The following is an 18,843-nucleotide window of genomic DNA, read 5'->3' as shown; positions in this document are numbered from 1 at the left end:
GTTTTCCTTTATCCTTTGGGAAGAGTCCGTTTTGGAGCATGAAGTTCACGTGGTTCTTTAGGTCTGGAATGAATTGTTGAGGAGCTGATTTCATGAGGTTGTTTGGGCAGATATCTAGTTTGCAGTGGGATTTGGCGAATCTTTTGAGCGTTTTGGAGATGAGGTCCTCTGACAGTGATTCAAATTCGGTCCAGGTTCTGTCTGCTGGATATATTCCATCTTCTGGGTCTAGACAGTTTAGGAGTGTGGCATATTCAGTGGGGCTGTGAGTATTTTAAGTCGTAATTGTATAATTTTCTCCTTGAAGTATTTCGCGAGGTCGTCGACGCCTGGAGTATCTTTGCTGTTGTTTGTAACTGGTGTGGTGTCCAGCAGTTTATTTACAAGGTAGAAGAGTTTGTGTGTGTCTTTGTAGTTAGGTCCAATCATTGTTTTGTAGTGTAGTCTTTTGGTCTGTTTTATGGTATATTTGTATTTCCTCCGAAGTGATTTCCATGCATTTAGTGTGTGTTCATCTTTCTTTTTGTTCCATGCGCGTTCTAGTTTTCTGACTTGTGTTTTGAGTTCTTTCAGCTCTTCGGTGAACCATGGATTTGATTTTTTCCTGTGTGATGTTCTGGTTTGGATTGGGGCAATTGTGTCTAATGTTGTCTTACATATGTCATCCCATTCTTGGAGGAATTGAATGGTGTCTGTGTTTGTTGACCATTCATTTTGGTAGACTTGTTGCCAGAATGTTGTGGGGTCTATTTTTCCTCTCGTGGTGTATGTTATTCGTTCATGTTTGTTGACTGCGTTTTTGTGTATTCTTCGCCAGTGGATGGAGATGGATGGAGACATATGCTTTATGGTGGTCTGTCCATGGTGTGGGTGTCCATCTTCTGTCTGTAAGTAGGAGAGTTGAGTCTGGGTCGAATTTGTATGTAATTATGTCTAGTGTGTGTCCTTTTTCGTGTGTTGGTTGAGTATTAGGTGCGTGTAAATCCCAGAGTTTTAAGAATTCTTTGCATTCTCGTGTGCCTGTTGAGGTGTCGTCTTCGAGGTGTAGGTTGATATCTCCTATTATGAGGATGTTTGAGGCAGAGACACATGTGTTCGAGATGAAGTCCATGAGTTGCGTTTGGGGGTCTTTCCATTTTCCTGGTGGTCTGTAGAATAGGATTGTGTTGAGTTGTCCTTGTAGGTTCGGGTGGGTGATTCTTGTCGAAGGGGGTTTCGAGTTGTGGTGAGGTGGATTCGCCAGTGGTTGTGATGGTGAACTCGGATTTGTAAATTATGGCTATTCCGCCACCTCTTTTTCCATTTCTTGTCCAGTGGGTGATTTTGTATTCTGGTGGGCATGTCTCTATGATGGCGGGGTCTGTAGGGCCATGAAACCATGTTTCCGTGATGAGCAGAAGATCTAGATTCTCTGCGGTAATCCAGTCTAATATGTCTACTGAGTTGCTTACTGCTGATCTAGCGTTGATGTATCCTATTCGGATTGAGTGGTATAGTTCTATAGGGAGGTTAGATGTGTTTATTTTTATTAGTTGTCTGTTTCCTCGGTGGTTGAATTTGTCGTTGTTTTTTCTTTTCTCTTTTTGCTGGTGGTGTTCGTGTGTGGAGATTTTTCCTTTTGGTTGGTTATTATATTTTTGGTCTGGTGAGTTGTTGATATGTTGTGCATAGAGCTGGTGAATTGTGATTGGGTTGTTGTTGATATTGGGGGTGGTCCATGCGTGGTAGATTATGGGAATGAGATAGATTATTATCAGTAGCTTGTTAGTGTTCATGTTGGATTTTGTGAACGGTGTTTGTGAGAGTGTTGGGTGTTGTTGGTGAATCAGTGGTTTTTGTGGGTAGTGCTTGTGGGAGTGTTGAGCGGTGTTAGTGTTGTCTGTAGTGCATCAACAGTCTTAACAATTGGTCCGTAGCAGTGGTTGGATCAGCAAAATATGGCGGTGCGTAAAACTAGCCGTGCTTAACCTGGATTTAGCAGTGGATTGTAATGCAGGCATTTAAAGCATTTAGAAGTAAGGTGGCTAGAAGCAGGCTTAGAAGCAAAACAATATGAGAGGTTTTTAGCATGTGTTCGAAGGCAGTGATGCAATTACAACCATTTATGCTAGCATTTAAATAATCAGTGTAGCAGATTATCAGTGTAGCAGTTGTAATACAAGGCATTTAGGGCATTTAGAGGTAAGGCAGCTAGAAGCAATTGAAACATTTAAAACATTTATACTAGCATTTAAATAATCAGTGTAGCAGTCAGTTAAATATAAGGCACTTAGAGTATATAGAGGTAAGGCAGCTAGAAGCAGTTAAAACATTTATGCTAGCCTTTAAATAATCAGTGTAGCAGATTATTAGTGTAGCAGTCTGTTATAATACAAGGCACTTAGAGCGTTTAAAGGTAAGGCACTTAGAGCGTTTAAAGGTAAGGCAGCTAGAAGCAGTTAAAACATTTATGCTAGCATTTAATAAGCAGTGTAGCAGTCAGTTATGATGCAGGCGCTTAGAGCATTTAGAGGTAAGGCAGCTAGAAGCAAGGTTTGTAGGATTCGTGTTTGATACGGTTCATGTGGTCTAGTTGTGGACTGCTCCGGTCTTCGCGTTATGGTGGGAAGTTGCGCCTGGTCAGGTCCCCTGGCAACAGTGTCAAGGCACTATTTTCATTTCCTTGCACAGCTATCTCCACATAAATAAAATAAATGTCATACTCTCTTTAAACTCACTATGATGCACCACTTTCTTCGCTTAAGTGTATATTTCATCCTGATATGGCGATGCCACATTGAGCCTGCAAATAGGTGGGAAAATGTGGGGTACAAGTGAGATAAATAAATAATAATAATAATAAAAAGTTTAAGTTCATAAATGCTTGAAGCAGCAGTGCATAAAATGCCCTCACCATCACTGATTAGCATCAGAGTATTGGGAACATTGAACTCACTCACTTGTAGGAGAAAGATACAATTTATAATTGAAGAGATTGGTGAATCACATAGGGATGTAAAGATAAGTTAATACTGTTTTTATAAGTTTAATCATCTTAAGACACTGGGAATTTTGTTAAAGTTTTTTATTCTGACATATGACTAGCATTATGGTTTCTTCAGTGTCTTGCTGTTTTGTAGCTGCATTTGAGGTCTTGTTCTTCTACATGTAGTCTGTAGTAAGCAAAGTGCCTAATTTTGTCTGAATTTTATTGTATTTTTAAATATGTCTCCACAACCATTTATTCTATAGTTACATAATTTAAGGAATGTCATTGAGGTCAGGTCTCAAAAGGCTGTCGCAGTTAATTTTAGCCACCGCATGTCCATATTGAGAGCATCAAGGGAGGAAGCTTTTATGAAGCATTAGTCAGTGTTGAGGTTTGTACACCAACAAAAGCAGTACTCTTATTGACGTCTTAACTCCTAGACAGGCCCAGGCTTTGAATTCTCCAGCAGAGTATTTATCTTTAGAATCGGATGGATTCTTGGGTTCTCCCTATGAAATGGCATACTTCTAGAGGACACTTTTCCTTTCCTGAAGAATCTGAGGGGAAATCAGTGGTGCCCACCTCTTAAGAGACAATCTCTTCACTGATTTCATATGGGAAATGGCTAATGTAGATCCATTTCGGTTGGAGAAGGAAGAGAAACTCAGGGCAGAACTATTGAGCATCCTCCAATTTCTTAACATCCCCCCCCCCCCCCCCCCCCCCCCAAGGAGAATGATGCCTATTCATTTAGGTTCTGAAGGACCCTTTTTGATCATCCCACGAACAAGAAGTCAGACTCTATGTACAGAGTGCAGAAGGCTCCTGGACTTGAGAAAAATAGTTTTCTCACCACTTTCCGATAACATAACATAGTAGATGACGGCAGAAAAAGACCTGCACGGTCCATCCAGTCTGCCCAAGATAAACTCATGTGTATACCTTACCTTGATTTGTACCTGTCTTTCTCAGGGCACAGACCGTATAAGTCTGCCCAGCAGTTTTTCCTGCCTCCCAACCACCTGTCCCGCCTTCCATCACCGGCTCTGGCACAGACCGTATAAAAGTCTGCCCTCCCATATCCTCGCCTCCCAACCACCAACCCCTCTTCCCCCCACCTGCGCTGCCATCCAATTGTAGCTAAGCTTCTGTAGATAGCAGATAAAGACAAATATGGTCTATGTAGTTTGTCCAGAAAGGCAGCTAGGGTTGTACCTGCAACTCCTTGTAGGTCATCCCCACTTTGTTTTTAGGGTTGTAACTGATCCTGGTGAAGTCTCTCTCTTTGTCTCTCTAAAGTGTGAAAGTTTATTTTAAGTTTTTCTGTTAGCGGTAATGCTCTGTATTTTGATTTCCTCTTCATGCTGTATAGGGAACCTTTGTGTTTATCCCACACATTTTTTAATTCTGTCACAGTTTTCAACCCCACCAAGAGCATTGCAGGTATCCACCAGCTCTCTGAAAAACTATTCAAAATATGACAGCATGCTTAATTTTCTCAGCCCATAAAAATGATGGCTTTTCTCCTTTGCTGTTGGACCTTCATTGGTTGCCGGTGGAGGCACGTGTTCAGTTTAAAATTTGTACAACGGTTTATAGAATTCTTTATGGATTAGCTCCAGCCTATTTGTCAAATTGGGTCCACACTACTAGTAAAAATAGAGGTCTTTGTGATAATTTACTGCTCAAGTCACTTCACTGGCTTCCTATCCATTTCCACATACAGTTCAAACTAGTCTTGTTGACCTATAAGTGCATTCACTCTGCACCTCCTCAGTACCTCTCCACTCTCATCTCTCCTTACATTCCTCCCTGGGAGCTCCGTTCACTGGGTAAATCTCTCTTATCTGCACCCTTCTCCTCCACTGCTAACTCCAGATTCCGTTCCTTTTATCTTTCTGCACCATATGCCTGGAATAGACTTCCTGAGCCGGTACGTCAAGCTCCATCTTTGGCCGTCTTCAAATCTAAACTAAAAGCCCACCTTTTTGATGCTGCTTTTAACTCCTAACCCTTATTCACTTTTTCAGAACCCTTATTTCATCATCCTCACTTTAATATTCCCTTATCTCTTGTTTGTCCTAATTAGATTGTAAGCTCTGTCGAGCAGGGACTGTCTCTTCATGTTCAAGTGTACAGCGCTGCGTAAGTCTAGTAGCGCTATAGAAATGATGAGTAGTAGTAGTAGTCTATTATCCTAATCCCAGCACTTTGAAACATAACAACAGGCAACATGGAATTAAATTCCATTATACCTGAGAAAACCCCCAAATTATCTTGAATTTAGGAAATCATTTAAAAGTTTTCCATTTTAAAGACATTTTTATTATAATATTGAGTTTGGTTAAACTATTGTATTAATAGATTTCTATTCCTCTCTTAACCCAAGGCTTCAAGGCAGATTACATTCAATGATAGCTTCTCATAAGAGAATTTATAATAAAACAGTAATAAAATTGCCTATTTAACTTTACTAATACAGTATCATCCCTTATCTAACAGATAAAGTTATAATTATGTAGTTCAGTTAAGATCTATTACAATCTTTGCTTTGAAAACAATTAGGTTTTAAGAACCTTTCTAAATAAAATATAAGGTGTAATATGCCAAATTTGAGTCGAGATGCTGTTCCGAATTTTAACACTTTGAAAAGTAAAAGAGCACTCCCAAACTAATTTGCAATTTTATATTTTTTTGTAGAAGTAAGACTCATTAATAACACTTCCTTACTCCTCGAGTTAAATCCATTTCCAGACAATATTAAAAGCTGAACTATTATCTTGAGATTTAACCTGTAGAGACTTATAAGCTAAACATGCAAGTTTGAAATGGATGTGGCTATCCACCTTAAGCCAATGCAACTTGTTTAACAAAGGGGTGGTTTCACAGTATATTCCTAAATTGAATATCAGTCTAGCAGAGATTTCCAACAATTGAAGCTTCTTTTTCAACTTCACAGTTAAAGAACACTAAAGCAAATTATAGTAGTCTAAATGAGATATTAAAGTTGCTTGTGTAACTGTTCTAAAACTAGCAGGACTCAATGACGACCTTATACATCTTAAATGACGTAATCCAAAAAAAAATGTTTTAACTAGTTTATTGATTTGATATTTAAATGTTAATTTTGAATCTAAAATGATTCCCTCACTTTGGACTTCCTCAAATTTGAGTGCTGCTCCTGAAGGCAAAATTACATCAACTGTGGAAACCCGTTTCTGTTCTTCAAACCAAAGTAATGTATGTAGTCTTTTGAGTATTTAATTTTAGAAAAAAATTTTTTGCACATTTTTCCACATTTGCTATTAACCGTTTTACATTTCCATCCCATGTTTCTGACTCTTGGGCAAAGTACAGATATATCATTTGCATAGGATAGAGATTAGATTTTTAGTTTTTCCAAATATCTCCCCAGGGGATTCAAAAATATGTTAAACAATTGTGGAGGTAACGGAGACCTCGGAGTGATCCCACATTTTGATGACTTTGCTAACCGATCGCTTCCTATTCTTGACTACTCTCAAAAGGTCTGTAAACCAACTAAGAACTGATCCTCCTATTCCCATCTCGCTCGGCCTACACAGCAACAAGTTGTGATCCACGGCATCAAAGGCTGTGGAAATATCAAACTGTAACAAGATTATGTTTTTTCCATTTGCTAGATATTTCTTTATTTTAGTACAGGTAGTTAAAGTAGTCAACAGTGTCTTTGCTATGCAATGTTCTAAAACCATGCTGTGAGTGATGCAAATAAATTAATTTAGAAAGAGAGTCTGAAAATTGAATATTGACAAGAAATTCAAAAAGCTTGACTGTCTTTGGAATACTGGCAACTGGTCTAAAGTTTTCCACAGTAATCAAATCCCCTCCAATCTTTTTAGGGATTGGGGGTCAATGCAATCTCTGTGATATCTTTAGGATAGCTTCCTTCTGTCAAATAATATTTACAAAGCAATTTGTCCAATTCAGAAATTCTGTAGGAATGTTCTTGAGATAAAATGAAGGGAAATATCTAATAAGCACCCCTTCTTTAATTTCCTTAAAATGTTCATCTCTAGTGGGCCCTTTTACAAAGCGGAGGTAGAGCTACTGCCACTTTGTCGCATGCTAATCTGGCACTACCACCGGCCTAACGCAGGAGCCGTGGTAGTGTCGCCCCCAGCGCACAACATTTAATTCACGACCAGAAATGGTTTTTTTTTTTTTTTTATCGCCAGGTTAGTGCAGGAGCTGTTACTGTTACCTAAATAGGTGGTGGTAAGGGCTCCCCCCAGGAAATGACAACACAGCAATTGTTTACTTTACCACATAGCCATTTCCTTTTTTTTTTTTGGCTTTTCACCAGCTGTGGTAAAAGGGGCCTTGGTGTGCGGCAAATCCACATGCCAGCGCTACTGCAGGGCTCCTTTTACCGCAGCTTGGTAAAAGGGCCCCTAAATCTGAGGATACTGGAAAAAAGCTATCCCAGAATCTAGCCACTGAAATTCCTCTCTCCTCATTTCTACTTCTGGAGAGGTTATATCCTCTAAATACTCAACTCCTGCTTTGAAGAAATTTCTAATAACATCCACTTTGGTTTGAAAAAAAGAAGCCAGCTGTTCGGCTGAAGGCTGCAATAATTCTGAAATTGCCAAAATTGTATCTGTATTAGAGGTTGAAATATTTTGACTATCATCTGAGAGGACTTCCCTGCCTCTTTTATCTTTTGATCATAGCTTCTCTAATTGCTGCCCTAGATTGTATATATCGCGCCTAAAAATTCAGCGTCATAATGCATTATAAAAAGTACATCTTAATTTAGGCATACTTTATAGAATAAGCCTAAATTTCTGCACAGTTTATAGAATATACTGAGTGCTGGTCTGCATGACTAAATTTAGTTGCGGGCAGTTACGCCAAGTAAAACCTGGTGTAAATGCCGACACCTAAATTATGTACAGACCGGGTATATTCTGTAACCTCGCACATAGATATTAGAAATGCCCACTACCTGCCCATGGCGACGACCCCTTTTCAACTATGCAACTAGCACATTGTAGAATATGCTTAGACAGTTCTATGCATAAATTCTAATTAGTGCCAGTTAGATTCTTGTTAATTTATTTATTTATGAACATTTATGCCCCACCTTTTTCCATATTATGCAGACTCAAAGTGGCTTACAATGTACAGGAATCAATTACAATTACATTAGATAGGGTAAAAGGGAAAGGGCAAGAGGGTCTAAAATGGACTGTGGAAGACCAGATGCTGAGACGGATCAGAGTGGCTTGAACAGCTCTCGGCAAGGCAATCCTATATTATATCATTAATTTGGACAGACATGACCACCAACTGACATTTACTCCCAAATCTGTAAAACGATGCTTCCATTAAATGAAGCCAGTGAAAATACAGAACAGACCTTTACAGTTCAAAGAGACACAAAGCACCAGATGATGCTCAAAATAAAAAGTTGGCTTGTTAACCAATTAGGTTTTGTGCATTGTTATGGAATACGCTTCATGGTCTGTGTGGAAATCTCCGAGCAATATATAGAATCCAGCTGACATTGTCTAATATTTGCTTTCCAACTAATATAAAGGTTTTCGTCTTCTTTTCCTCCACTACCTCTCTAATGATTTACAGCTACATTATAATTTCAACAAAGTTTCTGTAAACTATGATAAATATTTTTTTTTCTAATTTTTTTTTTAATATAACAAGATGCTGGATTCTCCAGGATAGAAAAGGAAGCCATATTCAATGGCTGGATCATTGAGGGAGTATTCAAGTTTGAGAAGTCGAACCTAGATGACATCTCATGCCATAAAACATCTTTGCTCAGATATTTATGACCTATATTAAACATATGTTTATGTATTCAGTTCTAGCTCTGGACCCAGGTACATAAACATACACTTCGCTCATTCAGACCCTCTCACCGCACTCAGGTCCTCAGTCACCTCCAGACGAGCTGGAAGTGGGTGTATGGTCCGGCATAGCGATCTGGGGGTTTGGGAGACACTTTTTCTAGTCAGGGTTCCTCGCATTTCTCCAGTCCACGAACTATGCTGCACTCTGTTGCTTAAACAACAACTCAACTTTTATTGAAACTTTCTGCAACAAGCAAGTGAAACTTCAATTTATTTTCACTTAATCAGAGGCAACCTCTCAAATAAATTGATTCCAAGCTTCCGTTGTCTCTTGAGGGAGCCCGTTTACCACTGTCCTTCTTGGGGGGTATTTACAAGGCTATTCATAGTATTTACAGGCACCACTGTGTGTGCCTATTCTGGAAGCCAATTATCGTGCCTGGGTTTTATTACTCCTTCCCCCGACTCTCTCCACATCCACCAGGCATGAGCCTTTTTGTCTGTCCTTCTGCCCCGAGTGCATCTCAGGGCTGCAACTCGGCCTTGAGCTCTCCAATCCTCCCGAAGCTCTAACTCCTCCTCCAGCTATTGTTAGTGGGACAATAGCTGCTCCTTATTTTCAGCCCAGACTTGACTTTACTTTCCAGAGCCCCCTTCCTTCTGGTCACTTGGCAGGGGCTTGCAGGTAATCTCTTTACCAAAGGCACGCCAAGGACCCTGTGTTTCCACAGGCAAACACTTTTATTTTCCCAAACTCCTCCCAGGACGGTCATTCACCCCAACTCTTGCATTATCTTTCTGCATTTTATTTCATAATCACCTCCCAGTCTCTCCCCTCGGTGACCGTCCACCCCGGACTTATTTTGTTTATTACTTTTATTGTATTTATATATTATTTCACTACTTATCTGTTTAATTATTATTTTTTGTCACTTAAGTTCTTTTTTTCTGTATGCTAAGTGCATGTAATCACCACATATAATTATCTCGGATATCACGTAGGTTTAGTGACGTGTATCACTGTGATATGAAAGTTTTCACTTTTGATGTATATCTTTGAAGCGTGGACACCAGCACATCCAGTCACATTTTGATTCATTTATTCTGTTCCGTACATATTCTCATATTGTATTGCTATGTTATTTTTTTGTCAGACTCCTGAGGCAGGCACATTTGGTGCCAAAACACAGCCTGTGTCAGATCTATTAAAACAAAGGATTTTATTCCACACTTGGAGGCCCATTTGTGCTTCTTTTTGCTCACTTTTAGGGGATGGGCATACACCAACCTTGTGGTCATCATGACTTTTGTGCAATATCTTTATCTTGTTCTGAATGGACTCAGATAATCATAAAAGCTACAAACTGGGTTCTAATGCTTCATATGAGATATAATTTGTTTATATGATTCAGTGTAGAGAGTTGCACGGGGAAGGGAATGTAACCTGTCCCCTGCATTCCCACCCCCAGCCCACTCAGCCCTGCTCTGCATCGCACCTTACCGCATAGGCACTTTAACCCCCCCTCCCCCAAGAAAGCCTGATTCTATAAACACTGATAAAAGTAACAAATGCATTTTCTTCCATACTCTGCTAAATAAAAACATTTTAAAAGATGCATGTTTCAAAAAAAAAAAAAAAACCAACATCCATGAGTAACTTGTCCCCCTTTCCTTTCCCTCTCATCCATGAGCAGCATGTTCCCTTCTCCTCTCCATCCTCTTCTATCCCATGTGCTCTGTTTCCCCTTTTCCCTTCCCCACTGTCCATGTACGTCCCTCTTACCAAAATTTTCTCCAGCTTTCTCCCTCCCTTTTTACAGCCCCCTTGCTCCTTCCCATCCATTCTGATCCTCTCTCTGCTGCTGTTTATTTAAAATGGCTGCAGAGACTTCAAGCGGTGACCTCACAAGACTTCTGCGGAAGTCTCGACAACCATTTTAAAGAAACAGCGACAACAAGAGGATCAGTGGCAGCGGGCAGGAAAGAGTGGGGATCTTTCCTGCCAGTAAGAGACCACTAGGATTTACGGAGGTATGCTCGGGGAGAGCACTCAGGACTGGAGGGGAGACTCGACTCGCCTAGCCTACACTTCTGCAGGATCCCTGCAGGACCAGAGTTGATCCCTGCGTCCATCCCCGCATCTATCCCTGTGGGATTTCTGCATCCATCCTCGTGAATCCCCTTCCCGTGCAGTGCTCTAATTCAGTGACAGATTGTATGTGGGCTGTACTACCAGGAAGATTAGTACCTGATTGATTGATCATTGCAGTCAGTTACATAAAGGTAATTTGATTGCTCCTTTGGTATTGCCTTTCAGTCAAGCGGGGCATGATTTTACTCGGATCAGATGCGTTCATTGAATCAGGTCCTGCTGACAGGTTATACAGACTCGCCGTTCTTAAGCAGTCCTGCATCTTTGAATTAAGAGCTTCCAGTATCATTGGTGTTTTTAATGACTGCTTTTTTTTTTTTTTTTTGCTTTGAGTGGAATACAATTATTTAATACAATCTATAAAGTCATTTTTGGTTCCTTTGCTCCTTAGTCTGGATTTTATTTTCCCTTTCATATTTGTCAACATTGAGTGTTTTATCAAGTTATTTACCAGGTTATTGCCAAAATGAAGACATCCATCCAAATTAGTGCTGTCTTTCAATTTGCAGGTTCCAGCACTTAAAACTAGAGTTCTCTGAGCATGGTAAGCTTGCTCTGATAGTTTTTGAAAGAATTGTAACAATTTTGTAGAGTCATTCTAGGTCCCTGATACAGTCATTTAAAAGGGGAGCCTCGTCGGACCCATACCAACACTGAAATGATTTTCAGCTTGTTTCAGATAAGTGCCCAGTGACGGTTTTTTTTCAGTGTACTGACTGAAGAGAGTGATTTTGCTGGGAGCACATTTTTGTTTGTATGAATGATTTGAGCTACACAGATAGTTTGTACAAGACAGGTTTTGAGTTATATTTTGGACACAACACACACAAAAGTGGCAGACTGATGATGTATTCTAAGACCAAACTGTCGACAGTGTGGAATTTGTTTTCTCTTATGTAGTGGTGTTTGAGGGCTAAGAATACTGCCAATTGCAGTATTATTACTAATGGTCTCTCTCTCTTTTTAAGTGGACAATTAGTGAGTTGTACAGTGCTTACCTATAATATAGTGTTGTGTAGGTATTGGGTGCATGACTTTTGGATGCCAGCATATGGGCACCAGAATTTTGGGCACCCAAACGACAGTGTCTAAAAGTCCTGCTTTAGTAAGTATTACTTGAGAAAATATGCTTCCAGCAACTTGATTAATTGTAATTCTTAATTCTACCTTTAATTTGATAATTGAATAGGAAATATCAAGAATTAATGAAACAGGAAATGGAAACAATTCTATTGAGACAGAAACAGTTAGAAGAAACAAATCGACAATTGCGGGAGCGGGCTGGTGACATCCATCGAAGCCTACGTGACCTGGAGTTAACAAAGGAGAAGTATGAGGAACTGAAGGGTTTTTCTGAGGACAAGCTTTCCATCGCTGAATATGTGTCTGTGAGTATTTTATTATAGTCATAAATTCTTCAGCATCCCTCCAGACTGGCATGGACAGAAGGGTTATGTACACCCACCAGCAGGTGCAGACTGAGAACCACAAACCTCTGGGGGAGCCTATAAATAAGATGTGTAGGCTTTTCCAGAGCCAGTAGATCTGTCTCCAGCAGGTGGAGGATGTGGCGACCCTGTGCAGTCTCGGCTGGTCTGGTAGGTCCTTTGGGAAACCAAAATGTTTGCCATGACTAAAACAGGTTCAAGTTCAGCTTTTATGATGTTTTCCTTTATATTGAAAATAAAATTTCATAGAAAAAACAAAAAAATTAATCAAATATATATAAATTATTATAACATTTTGGTTTTTTAAAGCACTAGTTTAGAGAGCTCTTTGGCTTTATTTCCTTCTCCTAGGGCTGCTCTGTTTGGGTTTGTTAAATTTGGTTCATGGTCCATGGAGGTTACTGGGTGCCTCTAGGATACCCCGTCCCCTACCTTCCTTCACTTTCTGATTCCTTTTTTTCTCCCTGTGAGGTTTCTTTCTGGAGGTCACAAATTTTATCCCCATGTCATTCTCATGTCTTGAGCTGACTTCTATTTCCGCGGTGTCTCAAATTACAGATGAGCTTGGGGAAACTTCGGATGTGTGATTTTCCTTAGAGTTTGTGGTAATAGTGTATACAGTCTTTTGCATATGGAAGTCAGGGGTATATGAGGTTCTCGGTCCTGATGTAGGAAGTCCTCCCTGAAGTAGAAGAGGCTGATCTAGGAGGAGGAATTCTTAAATTCCACCTTTTTGCAGTCCGAGGAAGGACAGTTCCTGCATGAGGAGGACCAAGTGCAAGAGGACCCTAGGGGAGCAGATCCACGGGTGGAGGAATTGCCCCCCGGGGAGGACACCTCGGTGGCCTGGATTTTCCATCAGGAGTTGCTGCAGAAGTTGGCTGTGCATCTCCTCTGTACTCAAGTTCAGGAGGAACTGCTAGTCTCGGAGTCACGGAAGATCCCTTGGTGAAGGTCATCAGGAAGGCTAGCCGGTCTTTCTTGATGCATCAAGACATCCAGGGTGTGATTCAATCCCAGTGAAACTCTCCTGACTTCCCCTTCAGATTGGCTCGCTCCATGGCACTTCTCTATCCCATCCCTGAGCAGTTTCCCTACAGTGGATGCTGTTGTTTTCTGGGGTTACAAAGAAGAATATTTGCAGTGGTTGATGGCGTGGCATTGAAGGGCCAGCAAGAGCGTAGAATTGGGTCTTTTCTTAAGCAGAGTTTTGTTGTTTTGGCCCTCACAGTTCAGGCAGCAGTTTGTGGTGGCTCAAGTGTGTTTTTGTTGGGTAAAGAAGGTTGTGGATAGATCCTTGGGCAAATTTTTACTTGTGGATCAGGAGGTGGTGAAGATTGAGATGAGTGTTGCCTTTTTCGCTAATGCTTTGTATGATTTAGTTTGTGCCTCTGGCAAATCCTTGGTGTTGGAGGTGGTCGCTAGGAGGTCTTTGTGGCTTTGCAACTTGTCGGTGGATGTGGCCTCCAAGTTGAAGCTCAGTAAGTTTCTTTTCAATGGCAAGCTTCTTTTAGAGAGGAATTGGATAAGCATGTGAAGAGTGTGGGAGAATCCATGGTACCCCACTTACCAGACGATCATCCAAAGGCTTTCGGATGCAGGTCCATTGCCAGGGGACGATTTAGGGTGGCTCGTCATCACCCCTGAAGAGTTAGCAGATGTCAGCGTAGTCATTTTTTTGCAGATGTCATAGCTCTTTCAGGGAGGCCGGCGTGGAGGTAGAGATTCCGGTCCGGTCTCTTTGGTTCAGGGTTCCACCACCCAGTGATGGTGTCAGGGCCCAGCCTTTGTGACTCAATTGGAAGATCTCTACTGGAGGTGGTCCCAGATTACCTCGGATCAGTGGGTCTTTGAAATCATCCATGACAGGTATGCCTTGGAGTTTGCACTTCTGTTGTTGGATACCTTTGTGGAGTCCCCCTGCTGGTCTCTCTTGAAGGCGGGGAGATGTTACAAAAGTGCTGGGCCTTGAAGCCCAGTTCCCCATGGAGAAAGGGGATCGGGATGGTAATCCATCCGTTTTGTATTCCCAAAGAAGGAGGGAACTTTTCATCCTATTTTAGATCTCAGAGTTGTGAATTGTGTGCTCAAGGTTCCAAGTTTTGAATGGAGATGCTGAGCTCAGTCATTATGGCAGTACAACCTGGAAAGTTCTCACCTCCCTGGACTTCAGATGCCTGCCTTTTTATTTCCATTCAACCGAGTCATCAGAAATTCCTTCGCTTTGCAATTTTGGGTTAGCAATATCAGTTCTGTGCATGCCTCTTCAGTCTGGTGACTGTGCCCTGTTCCTTTTCCAAGGCGATGGTGGTCGCCATGCAGCCTTTCACAAGGAAGGGATTCTTGTGCACTGCTATCTGGATGAATGGTTGATTTTAAGCAAAGACAGCACAGGAGAGCTAGAGAGTCACAGTTTGGGTAGTGCAGTTCTTTGAAGTCTGTAGGGTTGGGTTGTCAACTGTCCAACTAGCCACTTGGTTCTGTCTCGGACTCTGGAGTATCTGTGAGTCCACTTTGACATGCACCTAGGCCAGTTTTTCTCCTGACAGCCAGAGTTCTGAAGATTGTCTCAATTTCTTTCCCTCCTGGGTTCATCTTGCCCACAAGCTCAAAATTACTTTCAAGTGTTGGGCTCAATGGCTGCTACGTGGGAGGTTGTGGGGTGGGCCAGGTGTCACATGTGGCTTTTACAGTGATCTCTTCTATCCTGGTGGTCCCCTCAGACTTGCTCCTTGGAGGTTCATCTTCCTCATGTTGGGTGGGGGGAGGAGTAGCCAGCCTCAGTTGGTGGCTTTGGATAGCCGAACTGGAAGCAGGCATAAGTCTGGGTCCTCCTCAGTAGATAGTGGTGATGATAGATGCCAGTCTCAAAGGCTAGGGAGTCTATTGCCTGGATCACATGTCTTGGGGTTGCTGGTTGCAGGAGGAGGCACGGTGGTTGATCACATTTGGAGACAAGAGCAATCTGTCTTCTTCCGTGGGGCTTCCAGGTGTTGCTGAAGTGCAAGCCCATACAGGTCCTTGCCGACAACATGACAACACGACGGCAGTGGTGTACATGAATTGGTAAGGAGGAATGAAGAATCTGGCATTAGCCGAGGAAGCAGCCCTCCTGATGACCTGGGCAGAGTGCCACCTGGCAGATCTCTTGGCTTATGAGGCCAGAGTAGAAAATATGCAGGTAGATTTTCTCAGTTGAAATGTGCTAGTTCTCGGGGAGTGGTCGCTGGGACAGGCCATCATCTAGAGGGTGGTCCATCAATAGAGCTGTTCAGTTATGGATCTCATGGTGACTTAATGCAAAGTCCCCGAGGATGTCGGTGTGCCTGGATGCACTAGTCCAACAGTGGCCACCGTCCTTGGCCTCTCCTGGGGTGAGTCATTCAGAGAATCATAGTGCACGATGGTCCGGTGGTGGTGATAGCTCCGGATTGGCTTTGACAGCCATTGTATATGGATCTGGTGCATCTAGCTGTGGAAGATCCTCTACGTCTCTTGGTATCAGAGGATCTTCTCTCTCAGGGTCCGGTGAATGTTTCAGACGCAGATTGATTCCGTCTTATGGCTTGGCTCTTAAGAGAGGTAAGGGATTCCACTTTTGATGGTTTCAGAGGACTCCACTTACTACTACTACTACTACTACTTATCATTTCTATAGCGCTACTAGACGTACGCAGCGCTGTACACTTGAACATGAAGAGACAGTCCCTGCTCAACAGAGCTTACAATCTAATTAGGACAGACAAACAGGACAAACAAGAGATAAGGGAATATTAAAGTGAGGATGATAAAATAAGGGTTCTGAACAAGTGAAAAGGAGTTAAAAGCAGCATCAAAAAGGTGAGCTTTTAGCTTAGAATGAAGACAACCAGAGATGGAGTTTGACGTACCGGCTCAGGAAGTCTATTCCAGGCATAAGGTGCAGCAAAATAAAAGGAATGGAGTCTGGAGTTAGCAGTGGAGGAGAAGGGTGCAGATAAGAGAGATTTACCCAGTGAACAGAGTTCCCGGGGAGGAATGTAGGGAGAGATGAGAGTGGAGAGGTACTGAGGAGCTGCAGAGTGAATGCACTTATAGGTCAATAAGAGGAGTTTGAACTGTATGCAGAAACGGATAGGAAGCCAGTGAAGTGACTTCAGGAGAGGGCTAATATGAGCATAACGACACTGGCAGAATATTAGTCGTGCAGCAGAATTTTGAACAGATTGAAGAGGAGAGAGATGGCTAAGTGGGAGACCTGTGAGAAGCAAGTTGCAATAGTCTAAGCGAGAGGTTATAAGAGTGTGGATGAGGGTTCTGGTAGTGTGCTCAAAAAGGAAAGGGCGAATTTTGGTGATATTATAGAGAAAGAAACGACAGGTTTTAGCATTCTGTTGAATATGTGCAGAGGAGAGGGAGGAGTCGAAGATGACCCCAAGGTTACGAGCTGATGAGACAGGAAGGAAGAGAGTGTTATCCATAGAAATACAGAATGGGGGAGGAGGAGAGGTTGGTTTAGGGGGAAAGTTAAGAAGCTCAGTCTTGGTCATGTTTAGTTTCAGATGGCGCTGAGACGTTCAGGCAGCAATGTCAGACAGGCAGGCTGATACTTTGGCCTGGATTTCGGCTGAGATTTCTGATGTGGAGAGGTAGATCTGGGAGTCATCAGCGTAAAGATGATACTGAAAACCATGGGATGAGATCAGAGTACCAAGGGAAGAAGTATAGATGGAGAAAAGAAGAGGCCCCAGGAAAGATCCCTGAGGTACACCAACTGACAGTAGGATAGAAGTAGAAGAGGATCCACTAGAGTATACACTAAAGATACGCTGGTAGAGATAAGAAGAAAACCAGGAAAGAATAGAACCCTGAAATCCAAGTGAAGACAGCGTATCAAGGAGTAGGCTGTGATCAACAGTGTCAAAAGCAGCAGATAGATCGAGAAGGATGAGGATAGAATAAAGATCTTTGGATCTGGCCAGGAACAGATCATTGGAGACTTTAGCAAGCGCTATTTCAGTTGAAAGAAGGGGGCAAAAGCCAGATTAGAGTGGATCAAGAATAGCTTGAGATGAAAGATAGTCAAGGCAACGGCGGTGAACAGCACGTTCAAGTATCTTGGATAGAAAGGGAGGAGGGAGATGGGGCGATAGTTGGAAGGACAGGTAGGGTCCAATGAAGGGTTTTTAAGGAGTGGTGTGACTACAGCATGTTTGAAGGCATCAGGAACAGTCGCAGTGGACAGTGAAATATTGAAGATATGACAGATAAACGGAATTTGCTGGTATTCATGTGCATATGGACAGTAGATGAGGTAAGGCATTGGCTAATTAGGACCACTGAGCTGGCTAGATGGTGAATCTTATCAGTATAGTCCAAGATGGCTGTTCTGCAGAAAATGTAATGAGGTCCCTGGCCTTCCTTTTCAGAGCTGGTACTGCTGGTACTCCTAATGAGGGTTACCTCATTCCTAAGTAATTAAATCTCATTCTGTAGGTTTCACACTAAGAGAAACACAGACGTTCTAGGAATGTCAGTCTCACCAGTGCACAAAGGAAGTCTTGTAGTAGTCATGACAGGATGGTTATGTTGCAGTCAGAGTTTGGTTCATAGGCCTCAGTTAGGCTAATGCGAGCAGTATATACTCCTACAGGGTCCCATTTCCCAGAAGGTGGAAGGCCTCAAAAAAAAAAAAAATATATATATATATTTATACATATACACACACATATTTTGGAAGAAAGGTTGCAGAAGGGAGATGTAATAGACATTTAAATACCTTCCTGGCATAAATGCATAGGAAGCAAGTCCATTTCAACTGAAAGGAAGTTTGGAATGATGGGGCATGAGGTGAAGGTGAAAGGGTATTTATTCAGGAGTAATATAAGGAATAAATACTTATTTATGGAAAGGGTGGTGGATGCATGGAACTGCATCCCAGTGGAGATGATGGAGACCAAGACAGCATCTGAATTCAAGAAAGCATGAGACAAGTACATAGGATCTCTAAGGGAGAGGAAGATATAGTGAATGGTATGGATGAATAGATTGGAGAGGCTGTATGGTCTTTGTATCTGCTGTCATTTTTTGTTTTATAAAATACACTGATGAACAAAAAAGAAATGAGGCAGCTCAAAAAAACAAGTAGAAAATCCTCCTGAGTTGCAAGTCTGTTAAAAATTGTCCCAGCTGCACAGCTGCTGTTACTGATAAAGATTTCAATTTCAAATTATAGAAAAGCTTCAAAGAAGAGCAACCAAAATGATAAAGGGGGTGGAACTCCTCTCGGTTGAGGAAAGGCTCAAGAGGCTAGGGCTCTTCAGCTTGGAAAAGAGGGAGATACTATTGAGGTCTATAAAATCCTGAGTGGTGAAGAACTGAATCAGTTTTTTTTAATTACTCTTTCAAAATGTTCAAAGACTAGGACACTCAATGAAGTTA

The 18,843-nt window shown here is 41.8% G+C and overlaps 1 protein-coding gene across 4 annotated transcripts in view; it reads left to right on the top strand.

The window, feature by feature from the left end:
- The window catches only part of PIBF1 (progesterone immunomodulatory binding factor 1), a 245,362-nt gene that overhangs the window by 11,569 nt on the left and 214,950 nt on the right, over nucleotides 1-18,843 (top strand). For all 4 annotated transcript variants that reach the window (XM_030200619.1, XM_030200618.1, XM_030200616.1 and 1 more), the window contains exon 4: nucleotides 12,165-12,363. In XM_030200619.1, coding sequence (XP_030056479.1) covers nucleotides 12,165-12,363 — 199 coding nt within the window. The remainder of the gene's footprint in view (nucleotides 1-12,164; nucleotides 12,364-18,843) is intronic.

The sequence above is a fragment of the Microcaecilia unicolor genome, chromosome 4 (assembly GCF_901765095.1).
Source record: "Microcaecilia unicolor chromosome 4, aMicUni1.1, whole genome shotgun sequence".
Classification (NCBI taxonomy): domain Eukaryota; kingdom Metazoa; phylum Chordata; class Amphibia; order Gymnophiona; family Siphonopidae; genus Microcaecilia; species Microcaecilia unicolor.
This window is presented reverse-complemented; position numbering and strand designations above follow the sequence as displayed.